The following is a 26,036-nucleotide window of genomic DNA, read 5'->3' as shown; positions in this document are numbered from 1 at the left end:
CTTTCTGCTCAAGTGGCTTTGTTTTTTAACACATTTTATAATCCTAACAGCAAAAAAATTCTGGAAACAATAATTATTTATTATGTTAATTCTTTAGCTTTCTTCCTGAAATTTCTGTACAACCATTAAAAACTGGCTGCGCCATTGAAACAAACCAGGAGTTTATTAATACTCAGCCAATTAAGGGGAAAAAAGCAAAGTAAAAGAACGCTCCACACCAGCAATTATTAACTAAGCAGTCAGTCGGCACACGTTCCTTGCCACCAATTTTATTCCAGGAAGCATCCTATATATTTAACTGAGTAACAACATGAAATGTGCTCACATTATTACAAGGACCTAGAAAATCTGGGAGGAACCTGCTGTACATGTCTGGAAAATGTTCAGATCCAGGTGGGAGGGGAAGCCACACCCCCTGCTCACCTCTCACAAACATGGAAAGTTCCTCCAGCAACTCTCTGCCTCCACACCGCCCCACCCCCCATGGAAGGGCTCCGAAGCAAAGGGCCCCTTTATCTGCAGTTCAACCCCCAGCCACAGCACATGTGTGCACAGACACACACACACACACACACACACACACAGTTCACCACCTTTGCATTTACTAATTAAACCCTTTTTTATAACACACACTCCAATCTTTTAACTCCCCTATTCTAGGACCCCGTTGACTACAAACGTCAGGCCAATTCACCGACAGCCCAGGAGCAGGGGCTAAAATAAGGAGCCGCTTCCCTTGCCTCTGAGATGGGAGGCTGGCAGCCACTAGCTGGGTGTAACGCTCCCCACATCAGGGGGTAGGAACGGTCCAGAGCAGGTGGGACACTGCAGCCAGCAAGGAGGGAGGGCCACAAGGCTACCCTGTGCTGGTGGCAACCAGGGCAGGGCCATCCCCATGGCATCCAGGCAGGGGAAACGGCAGACCCTGCCTAGTGGAGGCGAGGAACGCTTTGGGGGACACCCTGGGACATCCCTACAGATTTCCTGACCTGGCGTGTGACAGACACGCTGAGCTGAGCTCCCCAGGAGCTGGAAAGGCAGCATCTCATCCCCCTCTCTTTCCTTAATGTCCTACCTGCCTTATTCTCACACTCCAAGCCCATATCCCCGGCACAAACATGATTATGTACAACTTCTAAAATTAACGAGAGCCTTTATTTTTCTATTTTCCACGTGACTCTTGAAACCTGTGGGACCATCCAATTTAAAACCACAGTGACGAGAAAAACACTCAGCGCAGTACTGTGGAGCTATCAAGAAACTAAAACTTCTGACTGCTTCTGGGTTTGAACCGTCTTCATCCTTAAGAGTACTTCAGTATCCTTTGAAAGTGCTAAATACACAATACAAGGAATCGATAACTTTAAATCTAACAAAAGGCTGCTAAAAAGTTTTACTTGGTTTTCCATTACTGTTGCGATAATCCTGAGTAATAAACTTTCAACTTTGGGGGGAAACGTACACCGATAGTTACAGATAAGCAATGGGACACAGTCAGGATGCCCAGAGGTCAATGTTAAAGCTTCCTCAACCATCCTCCCCAAACCCACTGCTGGAAGGTGCGCTAAGCCTTCTCAGGGGCCGAATGCACCCCCCTTACTTGCAGCAGAAAGTAGCTGCCCACCATGGATTTTAAGCAGCAGTATATTTCAGTCCATTGGGGCTTTAGTTTTCAAAATAAACGTGGTCCAACTCTATTTTCTGAAACCGTTTCTCTCTCTTTAAGCACAGAATACCTTTACCCTGGTATCTAAATGGAAACACAGGCGACCAGAATTAAAAACCTAGTACTCTTGACATGTTGTTAGTTCTTACTCATTTCTTTTCCCCCAAATAAAAGTAAATCCTAACAGATCTAAATAAAAAGAACAAGCTGGTTCTGGTTTTCTCTCTCTCTCTCTCTCATTAGTGGTGTTTAAATATACAGCAAGGAGGCTGTTTTATGTGCCTTAGAATCCTTCTGAACTTCCAGCAGTGGGGTTTTCACTCTGTGCTGTATTATTTGGGGATGGGGTCAGACCCACTTGCTAGCCTGTCTCTCCCTCCCTCCGACCACTGGCACGCTGCTTCCCCAAACTCTCTGATCTAATTCTGCACAAATGCTTAATAAGGTTGTAGAGATTTAATACAATTAGGAGTGCCGCTCACAAATTAACCAATCCATTAACATTCTAGCAAAGAAACAATTCCAACAGAAAAGCCAGCCAAGTGAGGATTAGGAGACAGCTGGCTAAGGGTACAATCTGTTTTTAAAAATCACACTGCAGTGTGTTCTCACACCTACGTTTATATGGTTTGTGTTTTACACATTTTAGAGCAAGGGAAAGTGGAGGTAGATTGTGTCCTCTGAGAATTTTCCTCCTTCCCTTGTTCGGTTCCTCTCTGCTGGTTCATACTCCCCAAATCATCACATTTCTTTACTGAGTTAACTACTCATGGAATCAACTCTTACCTAACAACTATTTTTTTTTTTTTTTTGCGGTACGCGGGCCTCTCACCATTGTGGCCTCTCCCGTTGCGGAGCACAGGCTCCGGACGCGCAGGCTCAGCGGCCATGGCTCACGGGCCCAGCCGCTCTGCGGCATGTGGGATCTTCCCGGACCAGGGCACTAAACCCGTGTCCCCTGCATCGGCAGGCGGACTCTCAACCACTGCACCACCAGGGAAGCCCCTAACAACTATTTTAAATAACTTTCTCCCAACATAAGATGGATATATAAACACATCGAAGGAAATCTAGCAAACATAAAAGAGTTAAAAGAAAGCAAAAAACCAACAAATCCGCTATCCAGAAAGAACCACTATTAATATGTTGCTTTTACTTTATACATTTCCATAGATTTTTTAAAAAAACATATTGAATCATCTGATAAAGTTGGCATTATCCTATACCCATGATTTTGCCACTAGTTTTTGCCTCACATCTCTATACTGTGATCAGTATGACATTCTCTCATAGGAATAGACCATGCCTTAATCCATTCTCTATTGTTGGATATTTCCGGAGTTCCCAACTTTTCACTACTCTAAATAACGCTTTAACGAATTGCTTTCAGGGGATTCTCCATACATAGCCACTCATTCCCTTAGGATGGATTTTTTTCACATTTAAATAAAGTTGTCCCCCTTTTGCATACTGATGTATCACCTTTCCACACTCCAGGGGTGCACATTCTAGAGACCTGTGCTTTAGAGGGTCATCATTCTGGAAACAACCCCTGGCCCATGGGTTGATCTCAAATAACCCACCATCCTGCCATGTTTTCCAGTCTCACTCAAAACACATTATAAATATCTTTATGTATGAAAATTACTAAAAAAAAAAATGACTAGCTGCTGGTGTTCTATTTTCTGAAAGCAATTCAAAGGAGAAATGTGCCTTCCTCTTAGTAAAGGGATAATATGCTTCATCATTTCCCCAAGTAGTGGGTTCACAAAAGCTTTGCTGCCTGGCTTTAGAACTCACAGGAAACCAGAGCCCTGGCTTTCTCTAGGGCCTGAACAAACCATTTAGCCTGTGCTTCAAGATCCAGGTAGTAAGACAATTCCTACCCACATCCCACTAAAGAAACATCCCACTAAAAGGCCACACAAAGTGGAGAAGGAAATCTCAAATAAATACAGTGCCTTGGAGACATGCAGGCGGTTTGAAGGATGGCTACAGCCCCCTGTGTCTCTTGTTCCCTCCAAGTTGTGAGAATTCAACAGGAAACCACCAATTGTCCAGCAGATTTAGTTACACAATGGGAAACTAATGTTTTTGCAAGATTCTTTCATGTCAAATCAGGAGTTTATTGTTTGGTATTCATATAATAATTATTAATAACAGAAGCTAAAGTCCATCTAAATTATTTTTAAATTGTAATGACTTGTTTCCATCTCAGGAGGGGGAGCTAAAGCAGAGAAACATAAAATATTTGTCTAGTCACAGACTTAGTCAAGACTAGAATGGACTTACTGTAAACCCAAGTTCACCAGCTGGGTTTCCGCCTCTTCCTGTCAGGGGAGGGGCACGGGGAGAGACAGGCTGAGCACAGAGGACTCTTAGGGCAGTGATACGTAACTGCATATACATGTCATTACACATTTGTCCAAACCCATAGGACGCACAACACCAAGAGGGAATCCTAATGTAAACTATGGACTTCGGGTGATAAGGATGTGTCAGTGCAAGTTCATCGACTGTAACAAATATACCATCTGGTGGGGGATGTCAATGATGGGGGAGGCCACGCATGCGTGGTGGCAGCAGCATATGGGAAATCTCTGTACCTTCCTCTTCATGTTGGTGTGAACTCAAAACTGCTCTAAAAAATTGTCTTTTTTTTAAAATTAAGATCTCTAGCTAGAAAGATAAAGGCTATGGACCCCCAGTCATAGGGCCCGGCCCCATCATTTCCAGTGTCAGTGTGAAAGTTCCAACAGAGCCACGGAGCAGGGGACCTCCCAGCTAAGGCTATGGGAAAATTAAGGCATACACAGCGCTGACGGCGGAAAGGGCACCAACTCCCGTCCTAGCATCAGGTAGGTCCTCCTTTCCTGCCCGCCTTTTCTCAACAGATGTCACACCATACAAAAGGAAGGCACACTTTCCCAGTATAAAAACGTCCAGAGCTTCAAAGAAACAATGTGAGCTGTAACTGTCAAGGAAGCCTTCTTTAATGATGACTCAAACACCAGCCACTCACTGTAGGGCTCCATGACCTTCCCTGTTGTATCCATATTTCATTTAAAGGTAAGAAAATGTACCGTACTAGAGATAGAATATTTTAGCCCTTGTGGAACGTTATAAAATCAGATATATTATAAATTTAACGACCACACATCTTCCTTCCCTTGACCATAAAGAAGTCACTTCACAGCCAAAGAACTGGTGAAAATTTTTTTAAAAATGATACCAGTAAATAATAATGCAAAAAAATTAGTTTTAAATATAATGATTCTTTTTTAGCAAATATACTCACACTCAAGCATGATATTAGCTGGAAATAAAACAACTGTCAAACAAGTAAAAATGTGGACGTTCCTGACGCTGATTCTTTTCAATATAATTGCAACACTTTCCACATTTTTCAAATTACACAGGAAAAATTCACAAATAAAAATCCTTGAGATTTAGTTTAGGGTCTGTTTGCATTATACAGTAAAACAGTTAATATCTACTTTATCAAACATTTATTTATAAAGCAAGTTTTTCAATGAAAGTCAACCCCCGCAAATATTTAGTATTTTCTCTTAACAAAAACATGCTATGTTTTAGTTTGCTGCCATGTCAATTTATTTTGAGTAGCACGTACTTCTCTCTTTTACATCCATAGGAAAAACTGGATCCCTATATCTTCAGAAATTGATGTAGTTATTTTTCAAAGTATGTCCATAATTCTTTATTCCCAGAGGTAAAACACCAGAGTTCAATACACACATCCACATGCATTTAACAGAAAAACAGCACATCCTTTTTTAACCCTAATCGTCACTTTATAATACCTCATAATTTTAGTTGACCATTATATTACATTCCCATAAATTAATGAGAAACAGTATAGATTTGCCATGGTTTTATAACCTATTACAGAATGTAATTAATTCTATTAAATCTACATCATTTTAAACTTGACTAAACTGCTTTTAATAATCTGTCATATTTCTTTTTGCTGTTTTTAAATCTTTTCCTCAAAATGCAAATTAACACTTATTTAAAATTAAAAACTGTTAGACTTTCTCTGATAGAAAGTAAGGTTGATTTGAATGACAGCTTTGATGAGGACTGCTATGATAAATGGAATGGTATCATAGATTTTTTCATTCACCGATTAGCCTAAATCTTCATTTCTAAGGTTTCACCAAAAACCGTGTATATGTGTATATACATATATATTTCTTTAACATAATATTGGGTTGGCCAAAAAAGTTCATTCGGGTTTTTCCATAAGATGTATGGAAAAACTCGAACGAACTTTTTTGGCCAACCCAATATATATATGTATATATATATTTACGTAATATACATGTATATTTAAAGCATGCATTGACTATAAAGTATATTAAAATTATTTTTGTTTTCAGAACCACTTCTGAATATTTCTATAATTCTGGTTAAATAAGCTGCCTTTAAGTTAAAAACCCACAGATGTGATCTACTCGGTTTACCTGCCAGCAAATGAGAAGGTGCAGGACTGGACAACAAATCCTTTAGAGACTAGTTCGTTTCCAATTTTTTGCTTTGAACAATTTGGGGAATGAAACTAATCAAGCTGTCAACGTATAAGTCATTAAGAATAATTTCTGTTGCTAGAAATTAAAATAGATAAAATGAAATTAAATAGAATTAAAATTTCATTCTTATACGTGTTTTTTATTGCAGAGAAGTTTGATAAGTCATCACTAAAAGACTCTCAAGTTTAAACATGTTATAACAGGATAAGATTCTATGGAGAAATAAAATGTAAATAACAGCTCAGGAAGAAAAATTAGGTAAAATTTCTCTCAATTAAAGAAAATCTCGTTCATGTATTTTTAAATGGCCAATGGACGTATCAAATGCCTTTGGTATTTGGATTCTCTCTCTGATGGATGCCTTTATAAGATTTTTGTAAAAGTCTTACCTTAAAATGTCAGTATTTACCATAGGGCATAAATTTCCTCCTCAACTGTATAAACATATGATGCAAAATTTCAGATGTGAGTTTATCAACGTGCAAGGAAGTGTCTGATCATTTTTACCTCTGGACACACAAGTTCCACAAATCCTGGAACTTACCGGCATTGGCTCCTGGTTCAGCAAAAACATTTAACTAGAGCAAGAGCTCATAAAGCAGGATCTAAACCTTGTTCCTGACTCTTACCAGTTTTGCAAACCTTGTTCCTGACTCTTACCAGTTTTGCTGGTTATGTTACAACACTGTCTCCAGAATGAGTAAATCCACCCGTTGACTCTGTTGGGAAAGTCATCCCGAGAGCTGGGATTCTCCTCCGTCCCTTCAGCCTGTCATTCAGGGACCACTGCCCTGTCTGCCTGAAGCATCTGTCCACCCTCCTGGACTCCCAGCGAATCAGTCAAAGGGATACATACAAAGAGATGCAGAGTCTTGAAATAGAAGCAGGTTACATCCATGGTGTGTGCAGGGGGATTCTGACTGTGTCGGATACAAAGAACTGGCAGGTTCTGTGGCTCGGCGGCTTCAGACTCAGGCTTTGCCCGTGCAACCTGCCTGAGCTAGGTGCCCCTTTGCTTAGCCTCTGAGCTTATTCCTTGGCCTGTGAAATGGGGGTCATTTAGGTGCTTATCAGTATTAAACCAGCTAATACATATAAAAAGCACTTAGAATAATGCCTAGACATTTTAAGTATTCAATAACCATTGGCTGTCCCTTCGTTGTATTATAATCTTTTAACCCTTAAGAACTGCTGTGCTGATTAGAAATAAAACAGAGAAAGCACCCACCACTGCCTGACAGGCATGGCCATGGTCATGCTTTCACTCACCACTTCCCTCTGTTGGGACCAACACCCTCTGTCCTGTCCTCACCCTTCAGAGGAGTAACAGGACACCAAGTAGCCTGTCACTGATAATTTCTCAACAGTAAGAGGGATGATGGTCCAGCGGGGTACAAATACCTGTTCTCCACTTTCATTTAAAACCCACCTATTACAGGAGATGTAGATGGAGGAGGAAAGACGAAAAGGAAAAAGAGAAAGCCTGGGACAGTGGTACCAAGTGTGGTAATAAAGAAGAAATTATTGGTTCCTGAATGTTCCCTAACACCCCACATTTTCTTACTTGTGGCCAAACTCCCACCCCGCACAGAGACCCTTAAACACAGCAGCAAACAGGCCCCACAGCCTGGGAACAGAGGGAGAGACACCACATCAGCCACAAAATGATCTTCCAATTTAAAAACTTATGAAAAGTGGGTTCCTCTCCCCAACTCCCCAGGCCTTTTCCCTTCTGCATCTACTCTAGGTAGACAACCACCACCTCAAAAACTTAATTGCTTAGGAGACATGCCATTTAAAGAGAAAAAAAAAAAAAAACCCAAACATTTAAAGATGATATTTGGAAGTCACTTCTCTCCCTTCCCTCTGAATAACACCTAGGAGTGCCCACAGGCCCCCTGGGGGGTCCTATCTCCACCAACACCCACCCCTGTGGGCTTGGGAGCTGCCCTCAAGGGTCTCCCTTCCTGCAGAGTCAGCTTCAAGTTCCCTGCAGGCCAGCCCTCCACCTGCCTGTGCCCATCGAGTTTTTCTGTGGGTGCCTGTGAGCCAGCCCTCATCTTGGACACCCCTGGACCCCAAGGGCTGAGCGCAAAGCAGCCCACGAGTCCTCAACCTCGAGGCCACAGCCACTTCCTCTGGCGGAGGATCTCATCCTGCCTCAGTCCAGGCTTAGTCCTCGATAATTATTCGTTTCTGGAAAAGGATGCCCTACAAACAACTCTTGAACTATCCTCCCCACCATGGAAGATGCCTCACCCCGTGTTCGGGTTCGGTCCATAGAACTGAGGCATCAATGATAATCCTGGCACATGAGGGCTGGTCCAGAAGAGAACAAACGGGATGCGCTCAGAAAGCATCCCAAGGAGAAAAGATGCCAACTTAACCGCAGTTTCCCATCTATAAAGAGCAAAAGGAGAACCACGCGGGGCTGGCAGCTTTTTGATTTTCACTAAACACCAGCCTGGGAGGGGGGTTGCAGGCACACAGATTAGCCCCCCAGAAGGTCCTGACTCAGGCTGCAACCCCGACAACCAACCCAGGTGTGTGATGACCACAAGTGGCCAAGACTTTGCAGCTGAGAAAGCAAATGTTTAAATTATTTAATCTGATCCTCATCATTTAGGCACTCGAAGGAGTTATTATAATATCCATTTTATTCTTCTGGGACCTGAGTCACAATTAGGAGACCTGATCCAAATCACGTGCCACCTGGGGGTAGAACCAAACATCAGAATCCCAAGGTCCAGTCCTGGCTTCTCCCTCATCCCTAGCAATGGATAGACCCCCTCATTTTACCTCCAGCTGCTCAGGAATCTTTCCAAAATAGGTACCTACATGTAAATTTGCATCTGTTAACAATGACAATCATTTCACAAATACTTCTGTTAAAAAAACCTAAATCCTTAATTTCTTAAAAAACACTCTGTAAGGGCTTCCCTGGTGGCGCAGTGTTTGGGAGTCCGCCTGCTGATGCAGGGGAAGCGGGTTCGTGCCCCGGTGCGGGAAGATCCCACATGTCGTGGAGCGGCTGGGCCCGTGAGCCATGGCCGCTGAGCCTGCGCGTCCGGAGCCTGTGCTCCGCAATGGGAGAGGCCACAACAGTGAGAGACCCACGTACCGCAAAAAAAAAAAAAAAAAAAAAAAAAAGTCACTCTGTAAGATGCTAGTAACCTCTTAATATTCACTTATTCTACTTTTATTAATGCACGGTTTATTTTGGCATAGATCTCCCCAATGATGTTGCAACAAAAAAAGTGATTTAAATAAGCAAAGTACCTAAGCCTTGTAAACTATTATATACCAAATAGTTCCTTCCCGTGATGACTGCAATCAGACCTGACTCATTGAAGTGTTTTCAATCTTCCAGTAGGGATCTACGTGCTATCTTTGCCTTTGTCCAACCTCAAAGCAAATGCAATTTGTTCTAAAGAAGGTGATTAACAACCATCTCCAAAGGCCTGTTCACCTCCACCTGAAGTGAAAAGTCTTAAATAAAATCTCACTGACCTTAGTGGCATTTTGCCCCTGAGACCACGAACACACACGGACAAGAGCTTTGCGAAGGTTTTTATACTTTTCACCTCAATCCGATCTCCAAATGCTAAACACAAGAAATTACAAAAATACGATTCTATCTAGAGGATTTCAAACCATGGAGAAAACAGCACTCACCCCTCCTCTGCTTGTGAAAAATATGGATAACGGCTCTCATCCATTCATTTCGTGCAAGTTACTTAGAAGCTGAGTACGTTTCCTTCTAATTTGCTATTTCAGAGGCTATGAAATAGCAGTGGCTACAGTGCACTGCTGGGTTACACCAACTTTACAATCGTCCTTAACACCAAAATGAGAAACTGTATGAAATACTTAAGCACACTTAAAAATTACGCCTTGTGCTTTGGACCCCAGAGGCTCTGGAGGGATGGAGTCCCCTGGGATCCACAAAGAGCTGTACCCATTGTCTGTGCCACATCCTGAAATGTTGGGGCCTCAGTTCCAAAAAACCATCAAATGACAGAGACACCATTTCACCTGACAGGACTGTTTTGGGAGGTAACGAACACGTGAAGGACCGACACCTATATTCCTATTTCCTCTTCCCTTGCTCCTGAGAAGCCAGAGGATGTAGCAATAAGCTGATAAATCCAATTACAAATCGAAGAAAACCTGGGGCTTGGGGACCCACACCCTTTGGGGCTTGCAGACATAAAGGAAACACACCAGACAACGGCTCAAGGTTATCCTGTGGTCACGGGCCTCTAAGAGGAACAGGGGCTGTGGCTCTTACAGATGGGGCGCTGTGTTCTCCCCAGGGTGACCAAGGGGGAAGACAGCATCGCTCTCCACAGATGAAGAAACAGCCTCAGAGAAGCCAAGTGACTGTCCCGCTGACGAATGACACAGCCAGGATGAGAACTCAGGTTTAAGCAAACTCTAATCACCTCCAGAATACACCCAGAGACCCAGCACTTTGTAAAAGTTCCTTTGTATACCATCCATTAACATATGCGATCTCTGAAGCCAACCTCTGAATCAGAACATCCCAGAACGACCCTCTTCACAGATAAGGAACTGGGTCCACCAAGCTCAACGGCTTCCCCTCGGAGGACAGCAAGTGGCCGGTGGGCCCTCGAATGCAGGCCTTGCAATTCTATATTCCCTTTTTTCATGGGCCAATGATTTCCCAACTGTGTTCTGCAAAGCAGAGGCAACTCGGGACGCAGGCCCTGGGGCCTGGCAGAGCCCTGTGTAGGGCCCCATTCTCCCCTTCTCCTTGTGTCCACCCTTCAGAACGTGGCCCTGCCACCCCGCACACCAAGGGCGAGGTCTATTTCCCCACCCTAGATTCCAGACTGGCCATGTGACTGGCTGTGACCAGAAGGATATGAGGTAGAGGTGACAACATGCCCTCCCCAAGCGTAAGCCAAGAGGCCTTGGCAACCCTCTGCTCTCTCTTTGGAAACTCTCCCTGCTGGAGGGTGGAGGACCACGTGAAGGGCAGCCCAGCCGAGGCCAATCCTAGACCCGCCTGAAGCCGGCCAACCAGCAGACACGCGTCCCCTCCACAGAACAGGAAGAACAGTAGATGGCTGTCGTTCAAGCCACCAAGCCTGGGGGCATCTGTTGCTGGGCAGTAGCTCATCAGACACCCGCTTTTCCAATTTGGAGAGTCATTTTTTAAACCTGCCCACATCAAATTCTGTTTAACCAAAAGATTTTTAAGCTTTTCTACCTATGTAAGATTTTGCTTAACCAAAAGGTTTTGATGCTTTAAACAATAAGTTGGGGAACTACTGAACCCGGCTATCATACACCCCCCCCCGACGTCTTCCCACACCCGTGTTCTTCATTGCTAATGAGCTGAGACCATGTTCCTGGTGTCACTAGGACGTAAAAGAAGTGCACATACACAAAAGTTGCGTTCTGAATGCTCAGATGCTAAGACTTGGAACTCATTTATTTTCTGCCATCACCACCACCCAGTTCCAAAAGTCTCAATGCACTTATCATGATATATAAAACACAGCATGATAAAGGGGCGTGAGGTGAGACAAGTGAGGAGGGGTACTAAGACTCAGGCCCAGGAAAAGAGCCAGAATTAAGGCTCGATTGCAGAGATCGTGGCTCTTGGTGTTTTGCGGCTTTAGGCCCAGGCAGCAGCCACTCTATCCAGCGGGTAACAGAGCCTGAGTTTCCGTGGAGAAGCCTCAATTTCCGCACTCTCGTTCCCTGTGGCTACTGCGGGCGGACCCCACGCCTGGCCCAGTGGGCGGGCCAAGCTGGGCACGAGGTTAAAGTGGGGACAGGTGATGTGAGCTGACTCCACAAGCCCCGTGGCAGGAGTGGTCTGTACGGCTGGCGGGGAGGGAATTTCTCTTTCCACTGGGCTTGGAGCTGGAGGACTCAGCCCGGGAGACGCAGAACTCTCCTGACTGCCTTGAGCCACTAGGACCAGCTGGGCTACCCAGAGCCTTCTCTGTTGCAAGAGCCCACAAATCCCCTGTTTGATGAAGTCCAGTTTGACTGAGCTTTTCTGTTCAAAAAAGTTCTAACTACTACAGCACACATATGTGAATCTGGCATCCTAACAGCCCACGTAAAGAGGAAAACGTGACGAGTTATATAATTCACTGTGTCCACAAGAAGGAAGATCACAAGGAAACTCTAACTTTTTCCTGCAACTGTGACCCCGAAGGAAACTCCCCAGAAGGTCATTATAAAGATTCTACATCACATAATAAAACATCACCCAGCATCTTTCTAACTGACTCGACACTCCATTTGAAATGCTTTTGCACAGAGCACACCTCAGTACAGGTGGATGGCATCAAATCAAGGCATAAATCAGGAAAAGGCAACCTGCATCTGTGCGCACCGGGAGGGGAAGAGAGAGACAATACAGTGCACGCACCCCGTGCTCAGGGAACCTGGCTTTGTTAGGAATGGAGACCACTTTACCTCCCAAAGCTCCCACCAAAGACTTCAGCCAAGCTTTGACTAGCTAGTGGGCAGCGGTAGGTTTGAGAATATCATAGCCGCTCAGCACGGTACCCAGCACACAATGAATGCCCAATATATAGTTATCACTTATTACTATCAATTCTAAGCCCCTGAAATAAGGCTTATCTATGTTGCCAAGATTTACGCAGAAAAGCCCGGCCTAAACATCCTTGTTGCTGCAGAGCCTTTGGTGGCAGCTGTAGATGGCAGCTACATCCCCAAGTATGGAGGAAAAGAGTAGGCTTCATCTGTGCACATCTGAGCAGAGGCAGCCGATGGCAGACGTGGGAAGCGCCTAAAATCCTTCCAACATCCCTGCTACACCCACTTCCTGTTAACAAGCACCTTCCTGCTGCATCAGATTGGACCCTCTCATCCTCATCTATCAAACATGACCCAAGGATCCAGGTCTCATTCCCTTACACCGTGCTACCTGACAAACTAACGTGAACTCAGGTGACAATCCTCAGACTCTCTAAGTATTTGGAGAGACCCTACAGATCCTTGAATCAAACGTCTTCATTTTACGAGGGAGAAATCTGACATCTAAGGATATTAACTTATTGAGGTGATAGCGAGTTGGGGATGTCATATTTAAGATGACTTAATGAGCCACCACTCCCAGAGATGTCATTTCAACAAGCACCTTTCTTCCTTGGTCAAAATGATGAGCTGGTGGAAACTTCAAGTGCTGTAACAGACGGGGATGCCCATTTTGAGGTTAGCAAGTCTTTTAGGAACGACTACAATAAAAATGCCACGCTTTTGGCCCCTGCTTATGGGGCCCCTAAGACCGATTCTTCTACAGTGTCCATGTTTCAATGAATGTCAGATAGAAATAAGTGCTGGAAAATTACCTCCCCAATGTCATCATGTCTTGTTATCTTCTCTGAATGAGTCATCTCAAAATTCGGCTCACAGCTGCAAATCTAAAGATCTAAAATGATCTGTGTTCTGATTCTCTGAAATATCTTTATTCTTTTATTATACCCTAAAAATTCCAGATGGATGTCACATTTACTGGAGGTCACCAAGTTGAAAGACGGGGTACAAAGTGGCTTAGTTTCTATAAAATACCGTGTTTTGTAATTCATTTTCTCTTCTGACACCAGAAAGCCTCTGCTTCTTAAGAGAAATAGTCTCCAGTCAATTATAGTGTGGTACGTGAAACTTCATGTAACCATCCTCAGATGCTTTCTTAACACTAGTCAGAAAAGATGTGATAAATTCTCCAAAGGGCAGGGTCTCTGAGTCATTGCTAACGTCCTGCCAGTACGCTTTCAACTTTAACGAGCATCAAGATCATCGGAGGGGGCTTCCCTGGTGGCGCAGTGGTTAAGAATCCGCCTGCCAATGCAAGGGACACGGGTTCAAGCCCTGGTCCGCGAAGATTCCCACATGCCACGGAGCAACTAAGCCCGTGCGCCACAACTACTGGGACTGCGCTCTAGAGCCCGTGAGCCTCAACTACTGTAGCCCACACGCCTAGAGCCCGTGCTCCGCAACAAGAGAGGCCACCGCCATGAGAAGCCCGCGCACGGCAACAAGGAGTAGCCCCCCGCTCACCACAACTAGAAAAAGCCCGTGCGCAGCAACAAAGACCCAACTCAGCCAAAACAAAATTAATTAATTAATTTTTTTAAAAAAAGATCATCAGAGGTGTTCCTTTACCAGTTTCTGTGGCTCCATATCTGCATTTATAAGAAGAGCTTCAGGTGATTCCAATGCAGGTGTCCGACACTGCCTTCCAGCACCAAGCAGTGCTGGCTCTTCACGGTGCCAATTCTGAGGGGGCCATTTTGTAACTTTCAAGGGTTTTTTTTTTTTCTTTAAAACATAATGTTGGCCATATGTTTATAACATAAATATGTGTATAAGCACATCTACATACACACCACCCACAGAGCCCCCAGGCAACTCAAATAACAAAGCCTTGGACCCAGAAAGGGGATCTATGAGTTTGAACCATATGACATTGCCAATATTTAAGCCTTTGTGACAGAAAAACAGGGAGTTCGCGTGGTTACACCTACAAGGGGCGATAGCAGAGCTGACTGGTCCCCTCTTTTCCTCATGAGGCCTCCTAACCTCGTGGCATTGGTCCACTTGTTTAGTCTTTAGGATACTCCTAAAAGGTATTTTTTCCAGAAAAGAAAACTAAGCCTCAGAAAAATCCAACAGCATGTCCAAGACCACATGGCTGTTCAGGGGCAGAAACAGAACTTGAAATCAGGAACACCTGACGTGTCGGGGCACCTCTGCCCTTCTTTCCTCCCCCAGGGGCCCCAGAGCTGACATCAGGCCACAACACCCTCCAGTTATCCAAGTCCCACTGTGATGGCCGGACCCCCGCTCCAAACCTTCCGAGGTCGATAACACAGGCCTCTCAGCAAGCTCCCCACAGGGGCTAGCAACAAAGGGAGAGGCTCTCTAAAAAGCCACACGAACAGGATGAAATGGTAACTGACAGAGAAAATAGGGCCAGAGCCCCCATAACATACACACAGGACATATGCCAACGGATGTCAATCGTGGAGACTTCACACCACGTTCCTAGGCCTAGGTGTCCAAAGTCTAGGAAGTGGAGAACAGATCACAAGATTGTTGTCAAAGCAGCCTCATTTTATGAAGTTTCATCACCTGAGAATATGCCACAGTGAATGAAGAAGGAATGAGAGCCTGCCTGCGAATCAGACATGAGCTGATGGAAAGGTGCGGGCTGAGCTCTGAGCAGGTGCAATTAATTTCATTCTATAACAGAAATAAAAACAGGAGATGATACATACTATTGCCTGTCACGGAAACTTCTTACTGGTGATACATGGTTCTTTTAATACTCCAGTAACTAAAATCGAATGCTCCTAGAGTAGAAACATGGTCAATCTACCTCATAGTAAATTTATTTTTTTTTTAGAGATCAGTATTATACCAAAATTCTACTTTATGGCCATAACTGATTTATAAATTTTTATTATACACGATAAAATTATAGGCTCACTTTTGCACATTTAATTAACAAAAGGTAACTGTTTTCCTTTAAATTTAGCGACTGAATCTCTATGCCCCTATAAATTGCTAAGGGTATCAAGCACCGAACCCACAACCTGGGCCTACTGTTAAGATGATTACAAACGCTTTAAAAAAAATCAAACTTGATAGAAAGATTAAAAAAACAGCAGTAAGCAGAAGTAATTTGATATATTTTCTTCCCTAAGGGAAATTTATTCAATCATTTATTCATTCCTTCAACAAATATTTATTAACTTTATTAATTTACTATGTGATTACTACATGCTAAACACTGTTCAGTAACTTGATTTTATATATTATGAGTATTTATTTTAAAAGAAATGCTTTAGACAACTTTATAGTTTCGTATCTAAAGAGAGTATCACAAGCCATCTTCAAGCACGTGGTTATGACATGATTTAAAATGTCTCAAACTACACCAGCTGAGAAGAGAAATCAAACAGAACCCATCGAGACTGGACTGCAGGGGTGTGTTCCAGCCCCCTCACCCATGGTCAGAAGCCCACCAGAGACCCGGTTCTGATTCCACCACTGGAACCGGGGAGAAGTACCGGGCCTCTGACATCCACAGTAACCCAAACGAAAACATCTTCTTTTCACTGTCTGAAATAAATCTGCTTTCTGCATATTGAATAGGAAAGAGATGAAAGTGAGCATTCACCCATCTGAAGAAAAACCGATGCTCTGTAAGTGTTTCTGCTCTGTGCCCCATACAAAGCAAACGCTTTGCTTCTGCTTAGGCTGTTGTATTTTTAAATAAATCATTCTGTTAAACGCTAGTCTCCTTCTCCAAGGGAAGGTCTAAAAACTTCTCCATTTTGACAAGTCTCTGACAACTTTACTCCCATCTGGTCTCGGCTGCAGGTCCTGGTGATGCTGGAGAAGGCGTCTCCTGCAGATGTAAGCGCAGTACCCCCATTCCTCGTGAACACGTCACACACACCTGCTCGTGGCCACTCTTCTGGTCAGTTACCAAAAGGCCTGATGGTGAAGGCACCAGTGGTTACCATGAACTCTGAGGTAGTTGCCAGATATACTACTTCTCCAAGTCCCACTGCTATACACAGAATAGCAGCCATTTATGACACGGCCAGAAAAAGAAGAAATCACGGCAGAGCCTAAAGCTGTCTTGAGGTCGGTGTTGAGAAGTGCGACTACTGCAGCAACTTCCACTAAAGAATTTCTTTTGATGTGAATGAGTTACAAGCAGGTGAAGGCCCATCAAGAGCGTGCCTTCCTTCAGCTGTAAGTAGATGCATCCGGGAAGCCTTGCGGGTGAGGCAGGCAGGTGGGTTTGGGGATGCAGCTACATCTAGTGATGGGCTGGGGATGGCAGCCGGAGGGGCAGGGAGCGGGAGGCCTGCCTGCCACGTGGAAAGCACTCCACCTGCCACTGATTCTCTGAAAGTCTGGCGACAGTGTTTTTAAGATAAATATCTGTTTAATGACATCACAATAGATTTTGTTTACCTGGAGCATTAAATGACAGAGAGTCAGGGATTGTCTTTTGTGGCTAACAGAGAAACGAGGCTCTATCTTAGGAGATACATTAAAGTACATTATCAGTACTTTAAAGAGGTATACATTGAAAAGCTTCTCTTTTCTGTTTGGAAGTGAAGTTCATTTCCAAAGGCAAAGTGTCACATTTCCATATTAAAATTCCAAATTTTATGCAAATTTCTCATTCTCACCTAAGACAGTCCTTGCTTCTTTCAATTTCAGTAGATTTTGAAACTTTTAATAATTAGACAACTTTCCAAAGTACGGTTAACTATATCTTTCCGTTCTTTGCCCATTACCACCCCCAATGCCTCCCCGACCCCCTAAAGGGGCCTTCCCAACAGTAAGTGCTCAATAAACACCCACTTGAATTAAAAGCATCATTTTAATAAGTGCACTGGGCTACGCCCTTCTTACAACAAGCCAACAAATATCTTCGAAACACAGTATCAACCCAGAGAAATTTCCAGTGGCTAATCATGACTGCAAGATTTAATTAAAACTTTACACTGTGGTAAGTAAAATTAGAGGAGACTTTTTTTCATTTTCGTTTCACAACTGGCTGGATCCAATATCTTCCCCAGATAAGACCATTATTTGAAACATCACGCTGGTGGTTTCCCCTAACAGGCTGAGAGTCACAGCACCATCCCATCGGCCTGTTCATAACCTGGGCCGTGCTGATGGGGGGCAGGGGTGTTCACAAGTGCATGGACATGAGTTATATTTTCATCCCTAGGTCCTTTCAGCTCTTGTTAAGGGAGGCTGAAAATGCAGAATGAGGATGCCAGGCCTTTTAGAACTCACACTCTATGTCTGGCATCCCAAGCTCCTGAAGGGCTAGTTCTAGCACCTACTGCTGCCCCCACCCCCAGCTCCCCCCAGGACTTTCTGATTCTGTCCCCCTGGGGGTGGGGGGGAGGGGGCAGGAGTCTGCCTGTCTACAAGTTCCTGAGTGATGCTGAGGCTTCTAGTCCAAGAACAACACTTTAAGAACTGTTCTTTTGGAACAACATTTCTCGAAAGATGGCCAGGATCACCTGGGGATGCTGTGGGACCCGCCAGGGGCCTTGGACATCAGAGTCACCATGCCGGCCATAGAGACCAAGTCGGGAAGGACCACTCCCGGTGACCCTCGGGCACGCCTGGTTTTTGAGCATCACAGGTATACACATAGCTCACCAGCAGCACAGGCTGAACACACCCCACTCCCTCCCCCAGGCCACCTAAAGCCACCAACGTGTAGGATTGTCACCTGCTCTCCCTGCCCGTTTGTCACTCTTTTGATCCTCCTCCCTAAACTCTCCATACGTTTCACCCTTAACAGCAAAGAGAGGGGAAGAGCAGCGACCCTGCCTGCCGGGATCTGCAGAGCTGTGTTCTTACAGGTGAGCACACACAACCCTTCCCTTCTCAGGCCTGTGTTCTTCTTTCGTTCTCCTCTCCCACGTTCCCACCCCTTTATCAGGCTCTGGCCTTGCCAGCCGCCCTCCCTGGATGGCGGGGGGACCACAGGCTACCAAGGGTAATGACTAAAGCTTTCCTGCTCCCCACCTAACACCAGCCCTACCTACTGATTTTCGGAGCAACAGTATAAATGCAGGCTTTCTGATGACTAAACGCTAAACCACGGCAGTATCTTAGGAACCGGAGAAGCAGCATCCTCTTCTGATGGGAGGTTTATGTGCTTTTGCATCTTCTTTAAACTTTTCATTAGTGAGTTTGAAAAACATTAGTAATGAAACCTTCTCTCACTTACAAAATAAGCTTATTAATAGGTTGTGGTCATAAAGATAAGAAGCCCCTGGAGAAAAGTTTGTGGGAAGGTTGGTTTTCAAAGAGAAGAATCCTAGAACTACAAAGCATGATAGACACCACCTTAAAAAAAAAAAGTTATACTGTTGAAAAAGTACGTAACTACTTATTAAAATGCCTGACCCCTAACTAAAAACTGTCTTAGGATATTTAGATAATACACGCTTATTCGAGAAAACTAAACCTAAAACAAAAACCGAGAGAAAACAACGCTTAATCCAAAACAGTGCCTCTACTGAAACAGATACGTACAGCCTATCAATTCCTGGAATGAATTACAATTGTTATAAAACTACGACAATTTCCAATAAAGCCATCAACTTTTATCGAATTGTCACAGAAGTATCTAAATTCTAAAACCAACTTTTCCCAAAACTAAAGGCTATGCTTGAGACTCAGGTGGGGTTCATATCATGTGAAGACATAATTCAGATTACTTGTGCATTACGTGTTCGTTTAGAATTACTCAAATTGCATACACACGTATCTACATATCAGTATATGTAAGTAACTTCTCTACTGAAAATCTGTAAAATAACCCTTTGAGAACATCAGAGACTAAAACCGGTGATTTTTCCAGATCAGAACAATTGATTAAGCTCAAGCAATACTTCTTTACATCCACATAACACTAAAAATGTCAAAGTGATTTCTCGGCATATTGCTATCCTGCACCCCGATTTAAACTTGAGACCTTTTCATCACGTCCATGAACAATCTCACTAAAGCACCATAAAAATATAAAATGTCATGACTCTAGTTACCTGAAAAAGAAAAAAATTAATCAAACTGCTAAACAAATCTATTCACACTCTTTGTAAAGGGTACTGTACAATCTTGTATTCTGAAATAATTTTCAACTTATTGTAAAAACAGTACAAAGATTTCAGGACATGTTTCGCCCGCCTTCGCCTAGTGTTGACATCTGACTTAATAAGAGTCGAATTATCCAAAACTAAGAAACTAAATATTGGTACAGGTCTACTAACTCAACTACAGACTCCATTCAGATTATGTTTTCCCAAGAATGTCCTTAAAAGAGTACTTTAAAAAAGAAATTTCTCAAGAAGAGTTTCAAATTCACAAGATTATATTAAGGTTTAATCTATTCCAAATACTGAGGTGGAAGCAAAGGACCAATCTGTTTGCATTTCTACTTCTGCAAACCAAGCCTTGCTTACCAGACCTTACCATATCAGTCTCATTATTATATAAAACCAAACACTTCCTTGCATAGGATATATTACAACTTGGCTTTTGAGAAAATGGGTCAAAGAGGAATGACTTCCCAGCTATGCGGCTTCTCAATCTGGAAAAGAGAATTTCAAGCAGAAGCAAGAATGATTCCACTTTCTTCCTTGCTTCTTACTTGTATATCGTTTTACAGGAGTTATTTTGAATGACCATGCAAAGCCTACATAGAAGGCAGAAAGTGAGCCTCCAATACTTTGCCTAACAAGTTAGACATTGTAAACATGGAAAGTGATGTTTAAAATGGAATGTTTATATATACTAAATAAAAGTCCTCCTGGACAAAAAACCTAATTCTTTTCTTTTTTCTTCCAATATGTTTAGCACTCTATTTCTGATATCTGGCATTCAAATTATGTGTAGTACCTTCCAGAAATGATTAATCAACAATCATATCAATTCTGAATGCATTCCAAAAGAGGATATGAGGATGCAGACGGGAAACAGCAAAGTATCTTGTGTATAAATCTTAGTTACACACACACACACACACACACAAAAAAAACCTCCACTGATTACATAAAACCTCGGGATTCAGTCCATTGGGTGCCCTAAGAAGAATCGGCGATGAAAATGTTAATTTCAAAAGAAGGGACGATGCAAGCCAATCTCACAATCTCTCCTCTCCCTCCCTTCTGGGTCAGTCAGTTCACAAACAATTTGAATGCTTACAAATAATCAGAAGTCACATCACTAATTTATTCAACAAACAGTGAATGTAAGTGCTTTATCAGAACCAAGAAGGAAAAATAACTGCCTTTGCCCTCAAGCCACTTACCATGGAGCTCCTCTGTCTCTAAAAGGATCCCCATGTCAGGGGACAGCAGCCAAGTATTTCAATGTCCAGAAGACTCGTAAAGCGAAACAAGTGTCAGTGTCACTCATAACATCAGAATTAACTTTCCCAACATACAAAGAAAAAAAAAAGACTTTTCCAAAGCATTAAGTGCTTCCCACATGTTCTACCTAAAACCCAAAGTGAAGCGAAAAAGCATAATGCACTGCAGTTTATCTGATCCTTGCACACACAAATTTTGCCAACTTCAATTTTTTTAATTTCATTGTTGCTAAGCATTCTCTCTGGGATACTGCCCTTCATTTCCTCTTAACCCTCTAACATACTAGGATAACTCTGGCTTCCAAATGAAAAGGAGGCACAGTTCAATCAATGGTATGATAACAAACAAACAGAATGACATATTTCCTCTGAAAGAAAAATCTGGCTAAAATTGAGTTTAAAAAAAAGTCTCTTTCGGTTTGACTATTAATTTACGTAAGTATTAACAAGGACACAGGCCAGTACTACCTAGGCTGAAGTCCCTTTTAATGATGAGAAAACGATCATTTAAATAAGCTACATAAATATTTCTTTCCACCCCCTCGACCACAACTTGAAAATCCATCCAAATGCTTTCTGACACAGCTTAACTTGAAACAAATCCCAGGCAGGGAGCTATGGATTCTTAATAAAGAGAAAACCATCAACTAAGGCCCTCATCCTTGGCTTCTAACACTAATGAGTTACAAGGCTCTACAACTGGCGAGTCTACTCCATAATTCACTAATAAGAAAGAACGCAGGCCAATATCTGCATCAAGTTCATAGCAGACAGCAGTGGATCAATTTGTTAAATCCTCCGGCGCACGTGCAATTACCAGACAGTTAATGACATATTAAACTTGGGAAAAGGGTATTTCTCTACTGAAGTTGACAGCATAGAGCGAGCAGCCAACTCCACGCTCGGCTTCCTGGCGGCGGCCAACTGTGGTCAAGGGTCCTTGGGCTCAGGGACGACCGGGGCACGGCCTGTGCGCCTGCATGTCCCTTGGGCTCCGGGAAAGTAAAGATGTAGGTTTCCACAGATCTGACAGTCAGAGGCAAACGTTTGAAACGTTTTAAAATATGCGCTTTACCGTCAGTGAAAGTGTCCTTCATGAAATTTAAAAAACAAACAAAAAGTTCAACTTACTCATTCCTCCCGAATAAACATAGAAACCTATTTTGCAACCTAAGTTCAAGGCCAAATAGCGGGCTTTTTATTAAAAGAAAAGCCCAGTGCCACCATTCTACGTGGACCTTAATGAAACTGACACACACGAGAAAGTGTGCTAGTGTGCGGGTGTGCAAGCGCCGGCTGTCCATCCACGTGTGTTCCAGGTTAACACCATGCGGGGTTGGCGCCCCTCCAGACCCCCGACTCCCGGCCACGCGTCCTCCGGCAAGGAGCTCTCCGAGCTCGGACCGCCAGCGCGCAGCAGGCACCTCCCCGCCACTCCCTTTCCTCCCCACGCGGCACCGCGGGCCGAGAGGTGGGCTGACCGCTGCCCCCGGTCGGGCGTTCCGCGGGGCCGAGGGTTCGGAGGGGGAGCCCAGCGGGGCACAGCCACGGCGGCCCAGGGCCTGCGGGCCGGCCACTCCCTCCGGGCCGCCGGTCCTCCCGCCGGGACCGACGAGGACGCCGCCTCGGCTCTCCCGGGCAGCAGCGCAGCCGCCGGGACGAGCCGGGGTCAAGGCCGCCGCGAGCCGGGCGGCGGGGGGAGGACCGACAATCGCCGCCGCCGCCCGTGCCGCTGGCTGGTCGGGCGATCGCGCGGGCGCAGCGGGCACTGCGACCCGGCCCGGCCGCCGCTCGCCGTGGGAAGGACCGCGCAGCGCCCACGCCCGGCGGCCGGCGGCTGCAACTCCCAACTTCAGGCAAAGTTTTCTGCTGTCGCTCTCGGAACCTACCCGGGATTCCGAGTGGCGCCGTCCGCCCCAACACGCGCCCAGGCCGCGGAGGAGCGGGTGCCGAGACGGGGGCCAGGCTCCGGGGCTCGTCCGCTCGGCCCGCCGGAGCGCTAGGTGCCCGCCCTCGCCGCCGGCCCCGCGCCGGCGCCGGGGACGAGCAGACGCGGTGCCCGGCCCGCCGCGCCCCCTGCCCGGTCCTGCCGTTCGCCGCTGGGGCTCTCCCACTGGGAGCTGCCCGCGTCCCGGGCCCCCTCCGGCCCGCGCGCCCCAGGCCCCGGCAGACGCAGCCCCGCGTACCTGAAAACGTGTCCCCCGCCGCAGTTAGCAAAAGTCCGGTCAAAGTCGCCAGGCAAGTCCCAAGTCTCCCCATGGTGCTGAGCGCGCGCCGGGCCGCTCCCGGCAGCACTGGGTGGGCGCGAGGGCGGAGTGCGGCCGGGAGCTTTGCCTCCAAGGCGGCAAGAAGAGGAGGGTGAACAGCCAAAACCAGAACCAGACGCCCAAAGTGCTAACAGTTGCAGAAGTCCCAACTCCGGCGGCTCCCGGGGCCGGGGACGAGGGTCCTGGGTCCTCCCGCCCTACAGCCGGCCCCGCTCGGAGCTGCGCCGCTGCGAGAGGGAGCGGAGGGCGCGCCCGTGGAGCCAAAATCCGCCCTCCGTGCCGGCGGCTGCGCTGGCCGCCGCTCTCCTTCCCCGGCTCGGGACCCGAGCCTCCGGCGCCGCGGTGGCCGGGGCCGGGGCCGTGGCCTCGCGCGTCCCGCCCGCCGCCTCTGCGCCGCCAGGCGAGCCAGTCCCCGGGCGGCGGCGCGCCGATGGCCGAGCCCGCGCCGGCTGCAAGCGGGGCTCCTGCTCCCCGACTGACTGGCGGTGCCCCGCAGGCCGGCTGAAGGGAGCGCCCACGTCACGGCCGCCCGCGCCGCCGCGGCCCGCTAGAGGGCGTGAGCGCCCGGCCCCGCCGGCCCGCGCCCGGCGCTCGGCGGCCGCGGCGCCTCGGGGGGAGCTGGGCGGGGGGTGGCCGCGGGGGCGGCGTCACCGCTCGGAGAGCGGCGGCCGGGCGGTGCCACCCGCTCCCTCCCGCTCCCCTCCCGCCGCAGCTTCGGTTTCGCGGCCGGCTTCCGGGAGGGTGACCGCGCAGGGGCCGCGCCTGGGCCAGAAGTTTGTCCCGGGTCACGGGCCGCCGGGAGTTGGCGAGCGCGGCGGGCGGGACAGCGGTCTGCGGCCCCGCGGGCGAGGCGGCTCCGATCCCGGCGCCGGACGGCAGTGTCGGCGGGCAGGGCCGGAGGCACCGGGAGTCGCGGGGCCCGCGCTCCCCGGCGGCTGCGGTCCGGGCGAGCCGGCAGATCCCGGGGCTGCGAGGGTCTGCGGCTTCTCCGCGCCGGGGGCGCCGCGAAGTTGGCGGGCGCCCGGGCAGCTAGCTGCGGCCACCGAGACCCCGCAGCGCACCGGCAGCCCCGCGGGCCACCCGCGCTCCTGCACCCGGAACCTCGCACCCTCTGAGCAGGACACGCTCGGCCGCTTCATTGCGTCCCAGCCGTCCCTGGTGGGCCCGAGCGAGCCGCGGGCCGTGCACGGAAGGCGGCGGTCACACGGACCTACGTAACCTGTGATTTCTGTGTCTGGTGCAAAGTGTTGGGGAACGCGGGAGGAGGCGTGGGTAATGAATCAAATGATGTCTTGAAATATATAATTTACCATTTGGGGTGTGGAATGCCTATTTCATTAAGTGGATAAAATAGCTTCCAATGCATCAGTAAAGAGGTTCAGTTTGTAAAATTGAAAAAAAAGAAAAAGGTGGGGAAGCGGGGGGCAATCCTTCTATTTCCTTTGGAATAACACACATGGAGCTGCAGGCGCCAGGCCTAGCTAATTGAAAGCAGTAGAAGGCCTGGGAAGAGGTTAAATTAGAAACCAAGTAACTACCGGTGAGTTGCACGGTGTTCTAGGGCGGGGAACCGCGCCAGCAAGAGGGCAAACCCATGAAGCAAGTGGGCCCCGGGCTCCCTCCGGTACTGACAAAGGCCCAGAAAGTGCATTGATCCCACGCTCACCTCGACCCTGTCTCCAGTGGACCCTAGAACCAACAGACAAGGATATGTCACAGCTGTCACCTCCCCGGGGCAAATTGAGGGACTGGACTTTTGATTTTGGTGCCCAACGAACAGCTCCTCTTTCTTGCAAAATTCCACTTATTAGATCCTTATCAGAAGTGCTCTTTCGAAGGCTCTGTATTAATCATTGACGTTTTAATACTACGGACCTTACATCATCCTGCTTCTTCTCCCAAATAGGTACTTGTTGAGCCTTATCTTGATTGCAAAATAACTTTTGAAGTATGGAGAGGCAGGGGGGTCACACACCTCCAAGGATCAGCAGTGAGGGTCTGTCACCTGGGCTTTCCCTGGTGCTGAGGTCCTGTGATGTGATGGAGCCCAAATTTCCTTTATTTGAATGGTCATGTGCTTTCCAGTGGAGCTGTTATATTAGTAGATGTGAGATGGATCCACATAAGGAGATGTCAATCTAGTCATTTTCCTTCTTTGAGTCGGGTGAAGAAGTTAATATTAAGGTATGATTTCATTTGCAAAGTATGTGAGTTCTTTCAGCAAATATCTAAGAAGGCCATATATCTGCCAGGCACTGAGCTATGGGCTGGAGGTTGTCTTACGCTGGGCTGCCCCAGGAACAGGCCTGAAGTTAAGGATTTAAGTGTAAGTGGTTTTAGGTTTTATTGAGGAAGTAATCCCAGGAAGCAGTACAAGAGGAATGGGAAAGTGAGACAGAAGGGTGAGGTGGAGTCAATATAGGGTGTATGAATGAGCAGGTTGCCACTGTGGGCAACTGGGGCTCACTGCCCTGGGGACCCCCAGGAGAAAGTACGGAACAGCCTTAGAGCTGGAGCACCCCACCCCGGGGCAAGGACGTGTGTGAGGTGGCTGGGTGGGGGCATGGGAGTCAGCTGCGCAGATAGGGGTCCCTTCACCAGTGGGGAGAAAGCCC

The 26,036-nt window shown here is 46.5% G+C and overlaps 1 protein-coding gene across 6 annotated transcripts in view; it reads right to left on the bottom strand.

Annotated features, from left to right (window-relative positions):
- PTPRM (protein tyrosine phosphatase receptor type M) overlaps positions 1-23,879 on the bottom strand; it is a 745,966-nt gene extending 722,087 nt beyond the window's left edge. For all 6 annotated transcript variants that reach the window (XM_060310545.2, XM_060310547.2, XM_060310546.2 and 3 more), the window contains exon 1: positions 23,341-23,879. In XM_060310545.2, the coding sequence (XP_060166528.1) occupies positions 23,341-23,413 (73 nt within the window). In that variant the 5' untranslated portion in view covers positions 23,414-23,879. The remainder of the gene's footprint in view (positions 1-23,340) is intronic.
- Between the last annotated feature and the right edge of the window lie 2,157 nt (positions 23,880-26,036).

This window comes from Globicephala melas, chromosome 13, assembly GCF_963455315.2.
Source record: "Globicephala melas chromosome 13, mGloMel1.2, whole genome shotgun sequence".
Lineage (NCBI taxonomy): Eukaryota > Metazoa > Chordata > Mammalia > Artiodactyla > Delphinidae > Globicephala > Globicephala melas.
This window is presented reverse-complemented; position numbering and strand designations above follow the sequence as displayed.